General features: G+C 31.4%; 1 protein-coding gene across 7 annotated transcripts in view; it reads right to left on the bottom strand.

The window, feature by feature from the left end:
• The window catches only part of FNBP1L (formin binding protein 1 like), a 122,152-nt gene that overhangs the window by 9,495 nt on the left and 100,458 nt on the right, over positions 1–12,199 (bottom strand). For 3 of the 7 annotated variants that reach the window (XM_067040140.1, XM_067040138.1, XM_067040148.1), the window contains 5 exons: positions 11,187–11,333; positions 9,325–9,528; positions 7,717–7,875; positions 2,857–2,871; positions 201–310 (listed from right to left, as the gene is read on the bottom strand). In XM_067040140.1, coding sequence (XP_066896241.1) covers positions 201–310; positions 2,857–2,871; positions 7,717–7,875; positions 9,325–9,528; positions 11,187–11,333 — 635 coding nt within the window. The remainder of the gene's footprint in view (positions 1–200; positions 311–2,856; positions 2,872–7,716; positions 7,876–9,324; positions 9,529–11,186; positions 11,334–12,199) is intronic. The other 4 variants (XM_067040143.1, XM_059070023.2, XM_067040145.1 and 1 more) reach the window with 2 other exon arrangements.

Here is a 12,199-nt window from a genome sequence, read left to right as displayed (position 1 = left end):
CCTAAGAAACTCTCTAACATTTCATTTTAAAAATATGACAGAGCACAATTTTCCAAGTTTAGAACTGTATTTTTCCCTCAAAAGATATTTCAATTAGGATGTATAATTTTTAAGCCTTTTATACATCACATTTAAACATATCATTCAAAGTAGACTCTGAAAGGAATAATGATGGCAGACAGAACTTAATGGGAAAATACTTTTGGTCTGATTCTTTTTGTAGTTCTCTGTTAAGTTCATCGATGCGCTGCTGCAGTTTTTTACGTCTCTGTTCTGGTGGCAGATGACTGAAATCTTCTAGTGCTGGGCCCTGAAAAGAGAATCTAAATCATTATAAAAGATATTTTCATGAAATTTTATTTCCAAAATATACTCACTATAAAGTAAGAATACATATCAATTTTAAGTTTCATTTCAAATTAGCCCCAAACACATCCTTTAAAGAAAAAGAAATCTACATATGTATGTGTATGTTAATTAAAACAATCATATTGAAGAAAGAGCTCAGATGCCAGTCACTTTTTAAAAAATCATGAAATAGAATAGGTAAAAATATCAGCAGATACAGATAATTGGTAATTACCAGCATAACATTATATTCAGGTCTCGGGAGAGTTTAAATAAATACAGATGAACCTTCTTACAGCAACAACAATGAAATGGAAACACGTAACATTTCTCACCTATACAAAGTATTTTTTATATAACATACTGCACCACATTCCCAAATCAAATCTATTGCCGTGATACTCAGGGTATTACAAATGTTCAGACTGAAAGTATGAAAAGTTTATATAACTGAGTTAAACCAACTTACCTCATAAAGGCAACATAACTAATGAAAAATATTTTAATATTACACAGTCTTTGAATGATTATATTTATTAAACCATTTATCAGAACCGTAACATACCTGATCATTAAAAAATAAAAGGTAGAACTATCCACCAAGTGAAATGTAAGTAGAAATTACATTCCAATAAGGAATTTATTTTCAATTATCCTTTGTACAACCAAATTGCATACCTCAGTTGTTCTTGAAATAAAGATATAATTTAAAGAAAGATAAAATCCTTATTTAGGAAGGATGCTTAATGTCTGAAAATTTTTTAATGTTTTGATATTCAAGAAACTATATTATTTAAGAAACAGTTCTAGTATTAAGATGTAACTTCTGATTCATATGATGTCTTTCTCCTCTTAAATGTTAATCATGTCATTGTTACCATAGTTATCTTATTAGAGATTATACCAGACCAATGTCAGCAACTATTGATTCCATTTAACATGAGCCCATATTTATGTAAGATTTTACATACTCAAAAATTGTTGACAACTATTATTCTTCATTTTTCTCTTTGAAATGAGGATTTTAAGAATATGCAATTCAATTTTTTAAGTGTTGCTGAAGTGAGCTCCCACAACAAATGCATCCTTGCTCCTTGAACCACTGACTCCTATAACACATCTAAATAGCTTTATTTCACCATCTATAAGAGTGCTTCCCTTGCTTTTAAAAAAGGTAAAACTCACTTTTCAGATAAGCCATGATCAAAAGTAACATTTAATTCATAAGAAAATTTTTTGCAAATGGCCTGAACATTATGGACATTCAACAAGCCTGTCAGAAAAAAAAGGACATCTTTTCTAAGTGGCTTTTGTTTTTTAATCTACCAGTCACCAGAAATAAAAATCTGTCAATCACCCAAATCTGACCTAAATAAACAAATGGCAAAATTTCCTACAAGATGCCTTTAAATTTAGTGGTCAATTATCAATGTAAGTTGTCAGATTTAATCTAATTTGGGGTACAGGTATATAATAGTTTGAAAACTATTATATTGTGCCAAAAGTAAAACTTTCTATTTATATTTTTTAATTAAATGAAATGAAAAAACACATTTTAATAGTTTTTTTGATAGTATTGTAATAAACTCAATTACCTACAAGTAAATCCTCCAGATTTCCACTTATCATTAATCAAACTTGTTCTCAAATTTATTAACAGCAGATAGCTAGGCACTTGCATTTTTAATATCCCATTTTGACATTATAACATATTCCTTTATAGAATATGAGAACTAAACTCACTCTATTTCCTATGGCTGTAAAGAAGACTCTGAGACATTTAAAAACCTCTCCTACTACATGGGAATTCATAAAAGGCCAAACTGCAACAGTCTGAAAAAGACTCATTTGTTTTCCAAAAAATGAGAAACTACATAAGCACCCAATAATTTTTACATTAGGTCTTCACAATGCAGTTCCATTAATTTGTTTGAAACGTATGTATAAAGGAACATCACACATATGCGCAAGCACACATGTGCACACACACACAATATTTAAGTTATTTGTGCTTTTATTCCCATTCATTAGTAGACAAGAAGAAAGCACTGACTCTCTAATGAAACTAGCAAGAAATCTTTCTTTCTTACATTTTGTAAAATCTAATGACTTGTGATAAACTACAAATCAAACTTATATGATCTTTTTAAAGAGTGTTAAGAAAAATCATTTTTGTTTAATTTTTCTTTTGTAAAATAATAAAACATTTGTTTTACCATGTAACTTTAAAAATGATGTTTAACTATAATTTCATTCTCTGTAACATGACAAAGACTCCACCCAATAACATTTAAGAACTTAATGAGTTACAGTTAACCACATTATTATTAAATTTTATGACATCAGAGGTACTGGCATGTGTTGGACTATGGATTAAATTATAAAAAGAAAAGACATACAAGGTAACATGTGGGGATGTACGTTACCACTTTGTTTTGAATTAAACAAAACAATGTTTTGTGATTATTTAATGGTGGCACAGTATATAGATCAGCACATAAGGCTTACCATCTTCACCGACCACTGAATAGTTCAATGGAAAACAGAAAGAAATGGTATATTATTCACATGAAACCATAATACAGAAGATGCAATAACTTATTCTTTTTTTTTAACAATATTAAAATAAATCATGTACATTTCACAATCCAAACAATTATGCCAGAAAAACAATTTTAACCACACTTTTGGGAAAGTAAATTACTTGCAAAAAAAAATATACACTGATGATAATGGGCAGATATTTTCCAAGTGCAACTGAAACTCAAAAGTAAATAGTAATCATTCTATCAGTAACCACACATATTTTCTTCTATAAAAAACAATTTTTACATAAGTGGATTTCACTTACATAGCTCTTCACTCTCAAAATACTAATATTTGAAAAGGTGAATATAAAAGATTTAATATTAGCCATTTTAAAGAAATATTAATGGAATACTTTTCCCAATGCATTAAACAAAACACCATTATCTGAATTATTATATTTCAAAATACTGTTTTGAATTTAAATATACCATGGGTCAGTAAGGGTAACATTTATACTTTAGTTTTAAGGTGCTATTTTTAATGTACGGACACATTAAAAAACACACTATTATCAAAATGATAATTAGTCACCCAGATTCAAGTTTCCCATACATATTTGCTAATGGACACAAACATATGGGTTGAATTTTGCTTTGAAGATACAGCTTCCATTTTTCAGTTTTCATTCTGAAATCCATGTGCTCAAAAAGCAACACTAAAAATACATAACTTCAATTTTTAGAAAACTGGTTAAAATTTATTCTTTCTGAAAATGTGAAATGACATAGCACAGAGTCCTCTCATATTGTGAATATATATATGCGTATTTATATATCACCCAGGTTCTATGAGTTACCAGGATTCTGCAACTTGCACTGCATTTGTCTGTCATCCACACTAAACACACGTGTATACATGCACATGCGTGTGCACACACACACTCACACACACACTGTGACCCATATACTCAGTAGAGCTTTGAAAAGTTCATCTTCATATCCATTTCATTTGTTTAGCGGCCTCTAAAATTTTTACTTGTCCCTATTTTCTAAGTCATGATGTTTTAGAGAATATGGAGGATTTTAAGTAGAATTTCACATAAAAAATATAGATTTTAATAAATAGCTTACAAAAATATCTACCCTTTATCTCTGATGAACTGGCCATATATATTAATGGTTACAATGATAAGAAAAGATGACATACGCTATCCATTATCTTTCCAAATTACACTTAACATTCTTTAGACTGTCAGTAGTTTCAGGGTACAAAAACCACAAATTATCTTGCTATGACAAAATTCCTGGTAAGAAGATTAGAAGGTTTAAATTTTAAAAAGATATTTATGGTCTTCTATAAATATTATTAAAACAAAATCATATAGATGATAAGAAACAAAATAGGTAAAGCATTTCAATTTATCTTTTATGGTAATATCCACCAGCTAAATTTCTAAGTGATACAAATTATTTTTTCAGTTTCTATATTAATAGTTTTAGAGAAAACAATAATATAATTATAACTGAAATATCAAATGCTTCAGTTTTTAGCTAACCTAGTTTTACTATCGATTAGAAAATAAATTCACAGTTCATTAACCTTAGATTTGAGGATATTAAAACTCAAGTTCTTTGTAAAATATTAGAAATATATTTTCTTTTTTTTAAGCAATTCACGTTCAATAGAGAAATACTATACTCTCATATGCAATTTTCATATCCCTATAACTAGAAAATTTCACATACCCACTATATCTTAATAACTACATAAGGCACCTAAAAAGGAAATCAGTCAGGCAATTCAAATTATTATGTATATTTAATTTAAAGATAGGAAAATCCTGAGAACTGTATTCTGGATAAATAAAAGCTTAAAAAAATGACTCTAGAAGTCTATAAGATCATGAATAATTTTAAAAGAAAACATGAACTTGATACTGCTAGATAAATATACTTCTAAAAAAAAGAGTACCCAGTAAGCTCCAATGAAATAGTTATAGAGTAAAAATTATTCTTTTTTATATTAAGTAGTTAAGTTTGGGTGTGCACCAAATATCTATTTAAGGTTAGATCCTGATGTCACAGAAGGAAATTATAAACCCTCGTCCCTCAGAGAAAGTCTACCAGTACCACCATCATATTCAAAAACACTGGTCCAATATAACATTTCTCATATCCTTAAAGATACTGCAAACTGTATATAATAGATTTCCTTAAGAATGAAAGAAAAAGAAATTATAAATTTTTAGAAAAGCCAAAAGCAGGTACTTAGGAAAAATGATGTAACAAATATAGCTCAAAACAAGAGTTTCTGCTTTGAATGGTACAACTCATCAGCTTTACGAAACCTTACGACTTTGTAAGTTTAATGAACTTACATGGAAATCCATGTAAAAACACATAAACTGGCTTCTTAAAGCTTATCTTCTTCTTCTATATTGAGAAAATTCTTAAGTGGAAGAAAACATAATTTCGAAATAGTACCTAGTAAACTACCAAATACCAATCAAAATAGAAAGAAACTTCTCAATGCCAAGGTAATAAACTTTACTTCCTGCATTATCCTCCAACTCTATTCTCTAGTTGGTCTGTCTGTCACATTTTCCATCTTGCATACTGCTTTTTTCTTTGGCGTGATAACTAATAATAAAAGTGGGATAGGGGCTTCCCTGGTGGCGCAGTGATTGAGGGTCCGCCTGCCGATGCAGGGAACACGGGTTCGTGCCCTGGTGTGGGAAGATCCCACATGCCATGGAGCGGCTGGGCCCGTGAGCCATGGCCGCTGAGCCTGCGCGTCCGGAGCCTGTGCTCCGCAACCGGAGAGGCCACAACAGTGAGAGGCCCGCGTACCACCAAAAAAAAAAAAAAAAAAAAAAAAAAGTGGGACCATTTTGGCCTTCTGGAACTAGCCCCCACCCCCCTGCCAAATGTACTAATATTTTAAATTAAAGAAATATGTGGAAATACAAGAAATAATAACCCCGCAGATACTTTTAAGTTCTACGGTTATAAAATTCTACTGATAGATTTATTCAATAACAATGAAAATGGCACATATTTAAGCTTCTCTCTCCAGGGCTCACAGTTCTAACTGCCTAAACTTTTTTCAAAGAATTATATTTACTTCATATCCCTATGACTATACTGCGGAGGGTACTGTAACTGGGCCTGTTAGACTCAATATGTAGGACACATACGTGTTTACAAAAATATGGCTACTAGAAATTACTATTTGTAATTTCTCATGATTTATGCAAAAGCATAATATTTAATGAAGTCTAAGTCATCAAAGAGAAGAAAGATGGGAATTAATTCTACTCTCATAGTTCAAGCAATAGAAATCCCAAGTATGATTTCTTAAAGTCTTTTAAACAAGTGATAAGAGCTTTGAAAAGGCAGGTATAATACAGACTCATTCACAGGGACTTTTCAAAATGTCATGAAATTAACCTATAATATCATTCACATACAGAATTAGAAAAGGTAGACGCAAAGAAGTTCATGTCATTATAGGAAAAAAGGAAGTCCCAAAAAGAACATAATAGGATATTTCTGCTGCATTACTGATACCGATTGTTTGTCATACTGTTTCAATGTAAATGTAAATAATAATGTAATCTTGCCCTAAATTAACATATCTTATCCACATGTGGCCAGAAGAGAAACTCAACTAAAGCAATTTGAAGAGAGAAAGGGCTACAAACAGTGAGAAACACACAGGCTAGACAGAGAAGGAAAAAGAAGAAAGAAATGAAAGGGAGAGAAGGAACAAAGGGAGAGAGGAAGGGAGGAGAAGCAGGAAAAGAGAAGGAAGAGAGAGGTATTGCAAGGAAGAGTGAGTCCAAGAGTGAGTGTACTGCTGTTAATGATTAGAGTTCTTATGACACTAATAGACTCTAAGTTCTTATCGGTGGGTTATCACACCTATGTTTTTTATATGTCCAAACAAATGTTCGTACAAATCTCATAAATGTATCTAAATTATGAGCTATGAATATTATAAACACGGCCTTAAAATCAGATCATAAAAGAAATTAGCCTAACATAATGAAGTAACACTAATTTGTCAGTAATATAACAGTTGTTGCTAAGAAACAATTTAATATTTGTTTTTTACTATTCTAAAACTTTTCCTTTGCAGAGTACTTTTAGTTTTAAGTAAATGCCAAAGGCTAGCCTATTGGGGAAAAAAAGGAAATATTTGGTAAAAAATACTTCCTGTAACAATTACTCAATACAAATTCCATATAACCATTACTCAATAATATCTAGTATTTTTATAGGCTTTACAACTTACAAAGTACTTTCTAATATATTATTTTAATTGATATACAATCTTGATATTTAACATGCCTATCTTTGATTTTTTATTTAACTATTGGAAATTGTGTTTTATGCTTCTGAAAGTAGGGCAATTAAAATTAAAATAGAACTTGATTTTTCTGCCAACAAAAATAATATTTAGAAATTCGCAGAGGTCATCATTAGTGACAAATTATTACATGAGTAACTCCAGTGACAAATTACTGAAAGTCTTAAAAATGTAAATACATTACAAGACAATGGCGGACATATGACTTCACATAAACAACAACAACAAAAAAAATAGCTAATATGATTGTACCCAGCACCCTCTTTATAATACCATTCTTTTATGGGTGAGCATTTCAAATGTTATAAAGAGGAGTTGTTTTTAACTTGAGGGCAGCTATACTTAATTCTGTCGTGTTTTAAACTACATATATATAGGAGAGAGCCTTATAATGAGGGTGGAGAGTATTAAAAGCCACACTACACACACAATAGGCCATCATGCATTTTAACCCATTATTAAACTTACCCCTCTTTTGAGACTTCTGAAAGAAGGAATTCTGGGCTTCCCTGTTTTTATTTCATTCATACAATAATGCACGGGCTCAATGGAGAATGTGAGAAACTGGGACCCATTAGGAGTACTGGATGTGAATAAACTAGTAGGGGTTAAGGGTGGGGACTGTGGCTAATATGGAAATAAAGAAAGGAATCAATAAGCCAAATGTGCATATTTTTTTTCCTAAATGAAAATTCTATTTTTGGCAACATACTTTTTACAAAATATATCTCAAAGTTTTCTATAAAAATATTATAAGTTAACATAGTTTTGCCAAAACTGTCATTTTAAAAAGTCAAATTTACTTTTAAAAATGCACCACTTCATCACTTTTTTACAAGCTGAAAGACTGAAAATATAGAGTATACAAATTATAAGGTTAGAGAGAGCAATATGACCTAGACAAAAAAATTCTCTTCTGATTTCTAGAATATTAGCACCACCTAGTTAGTTATACTTAACCTATAATACTTGTCAGAAATAAAGGCAGCAGCTACAGTTAAAGTTATCTAAATAGGCAGTCTATTAAAATAAATTAAAATTGTAACTGATTATCATAAATAGGCAAAATAATTTCATTACGTTGTGGCTTTCCTCTCAAAACTGTTTCTATTTCATCCCTGTTGCACCTCTTTTTTTAAAAAAATTTCAGTATTCCTTGTTTTTCTAAGCTCTCCTAGCTACTCTGATCTGACTTTAAAAAAAGTCTCACCTCTCAACTTCTCAATGGGACAATATTATGAAAAGCATGAATAAAGCTTGAGTTAATTGTAATTGTGCTTTTAAAGATATTTACAGGTATATTATAATGAGTTAAATTTTATCTACATTCGTATGTCAAGATCAGAAAAATGAATTAAAATAATCATGTATACTTTAATAAATACAGAACATCAGATTAAAAGTACATATCTATTCTCCTACTGATTATGACACTTTACAGTCATTAAATTGATAAGAAGATTAAGCACGCATCTATTCCATTTGCTCACCTACTGAGCTAAATTTATCTATCTAAAATAAACAGCACATCAAAAGATGGGTTTCAACAGGAGGTTAAGAGAGATTCTCTTAGTAAACTAGAGATTTTTTTAAACTTCAAAAAACACACGCATTGAGCCCTTCCCATTAAATATTCACATGGATGATAAAAATAACCTTATTAGTATTATCTATAAGACCTAATCTGACATTTTATTATTGCTGTGGTCAATTATTCATTCCAACTGAGAACTGCAATTTTTGTGATCTTAGAGCCAGATCATAATGATTCTGAAAAATTTGAACTGAAACTACATACAAATGAAATTTCAAAAACATATAATTTAAGAGATGTTAACAACTTATTTAATATTTTTACTCATTTTTATATGGCAGTCAAATGTTAAATCCAGAAATAATTTTTACTATTAAGGTACAAAATTCTATGTTTCTACTAAGTGAAAAGTTAATTGAATCATTCAAATCAAAATATTTATTCTCTATGAATAGTAAACCATTATCCATTCAATACCTACATCATTTTAAATGACAAACTAAAACAAAATTATTAGCATAGAGGAATTTTATGACTTTTACCTTTGGCTTCTTTCCAAAGAGCCACAACTTGCCCTTGGCCTTTCCTACTGTGGTTTTGGCATCCACCTTCCCACTTTCCTGTTTGGATGCACTGATAGTCCCATCAGAAATGGTTCTATAAATATGCTGACTGTAATCTTCAAATGGAAAGTCTCCTGGAGGTTCAAATCCGGACTTAAAGGAGTCTACTACCATCTGAGAGTCCTATACACAAGAAATATGTTTTTTTTAAACCATTTCATTTGCTTATGATACCATATTAGCTTTCAAATCCCTTAATCTGTGTTAGAAAACAACAAAAAAAATTTAAAGAAAAAATTCTACAATACTTATTAAAGGTTTAAAATGAATTTCTTCCTGTGAATATGTAATAAACCATAAATATTTTAATTCCTATAGAAAAATAATTTACAAACAAATTACTACTTTATTAATTTGTAATATTCACGGATGTTTTCACTCCATGGTTATTCTCAAGTAGAAATCCTAAGTTTTAAAGGAAAAGGGTTTTCTGTTTTACAGGATGTCTCCAAAGAAGGTGACCTATGGAACAGAGGAAAGGGCATCTAATTGTAAAAGAGGGTAAGAGACAAGTAGAAAGGCTTTCATTCACACAACAGGGGAAAGGATAAATAAAATATATTAAAGACATACGAGGGAATGTTAACAGAGCAATGAAAAAAGATCTCACAAACAATACTGAGTGCAAAAAGTAACTCTGCAATAAAGTTTAGCACCATTTACCCAAAACTTTAAAACTCACATAAGTATTATATATTGATTATGGACATACATACCTCTATCTGAATGTTCTATTGACACCTTAAACTCATTATTTGCAAACAGAATACTTTATCTCTACAAACTCCTCCCCCACCCCTACCCTAACCACCTCTCCTCTTTTATACCCCATTTCTGCTGGTAGTACATTTTGCCTATCATTTAGTCAAAAGTCATCCTTAGGTCATACTTTACTTTTTTTTTTTTTGTCACTAATGCCACCCCCACCAATCATCTGCTAAAGGGTAAGAAGAGGGAGAGAGGAGGAGGACCTACCTATATTTGTAACCTTGTATGCAGCTACACCAAAATATAAATGTATGTTTGAATTCACAAAGAACCCCAAAATCTTCTTTCCTTTTTTAAATTTAAGTCAGAATTTGTTACAGGAAAGACCTTCACTCACATAAAACCAACTTGCTATGAAGACTAAAATACGTAGTACATATTTGGCACTCCCCAAACACTGGTTCTCTTCTCTTCCTTTTCCCTCATATCCTCATTTTCTTTTAACCTTAGCTTCTCCGTCACTAAATCAACATTTACTGAAAAATGACCAGGTACAAGACATTTTCTAGACCTTAATCAAAATATAATGTAATTAGATTTATTTCTTCAAGAGGAGCAGGGCTTCTTGAAGGCAGTACCTTCTACTCATAATGCCCTCCTCCTCTTGTCATGAGCCATCATTCCATACACTACTCAGGCTTCAAAATGCAGCTCAAGCGCCAACTCCTGTGGTTACAAGCAACTCTAGATCTGACTATTTCCTTCTTTAAACTTTCACTAGACTAACAGTATCATATAGTTTGTAACATACAGTTCATAGGTTAGTTATACTCTTGGAGTAGAACTGAAAAATTAGTGGGGAAAGGAAAGAGAAGCATTAGAACTCTTTCCTTTTAAACAATTAGAATTTTAGTGTTTAGAATGATCCTTACAGCCCAAAGGAGTCTGGCAATAAGTTACTTCTACAGAATATAATTTAAAATCAGCTAACCATCAAGTACTTCCCCCCTTTCCCAATTCATTTCACTAACTTAAACCAAATATATTATTCAAATTAATTATAAAACACTTACTCTTCTTTCGTCAACTGATTTTGCTGCAAGAATCATTCCTTCCAAACACTTTGAAATGATAGGAATAACTTTGCGTTCTGAGTCTGCAAATCCTCTGTAACACTCACTGAGTTTAATAGTCCTTCGTTCATCCATTTCTTGTAGTTGCTAATAATTAGGAATTTAAAAAAAAAGGAAAACTGAATTTTCTTTTCATTCTGAAGCAGCCCCCTTCCAAAAAAAACCCCCACAAAGATTCTACCCTAACAGTTACACTGTTGTAAATACCTTTTAACAAGTGCTACAGACTTAAAGTACTTAAAACTTGAGCTCTGTGAAGTAGCAAAAAAAAAAAAAAGGCTTTTAGTATATCCTAAAACCAGGTGACAACAGTTTTCTAGCCTTCTAAGGGACCCACTACAGCCTACCAGATCTCTGCCTCATACAACCTCCACCTTTCATTCTTCAGTCAGAGCAGTTATTGTTGTTTATGCTTCTAGGAAAAGTTTCACTTTAACACAGAATTTTGACACATTTTTTTTCCTTTTTAAGCAACTGGCATAAAACATATACAAGTGTGAGCATTCTAAACCCTTAAGTTAGTTCAGAACATTTTGGTAAGATCTGACTGGACCAAGAATCCACAGTTGACTGTATACCAATGGGTACCCAAACCTACCACATTCTACAGCTCAAAGTGACTATCGAAAGGCTGGAGACACAAGAGGATAAACAAGAAGCCACAAGGTCAAAGTGATACATGTATGGAATCCCTACAATTCAAAAATTCATTGGCACATGCCACTAAGAATTATGCCAGGACACAATTATGCCAAATAACTTAAAGGCATTTTTGACACTTATTTGTCAACAATGACCTTTCTTTCTCATAGGAAGCAACTACACTGCTCAAGTCCCCTAGCTCCCAAAGCTTTGATACTACTTTTTTCCTCTTTACTTCCCAAAGCCTGGGAATTTATTTTTTGAGACCTGCATTTTCACAGAAGAACTGCGCCCAGCATCACAAAGTGGCA

Source organism: Kogia breviceps, chromosome 1 (genome assembly GCF_026419965.1).
Source record: "Kogia breviceps isolate mKogBre1 chromosome 1, mKogBre1 haplotype 1, whole genome shotgun sequence".
NCBI lineage: Eukaryota > Metazoa > Chordata > Mammalia > Artiodactyla > Physeteridae > Kogia > Kogia breviceps.
This window is presented reverse-complemented; position numbering and strand designations above follow the sequence as displayed.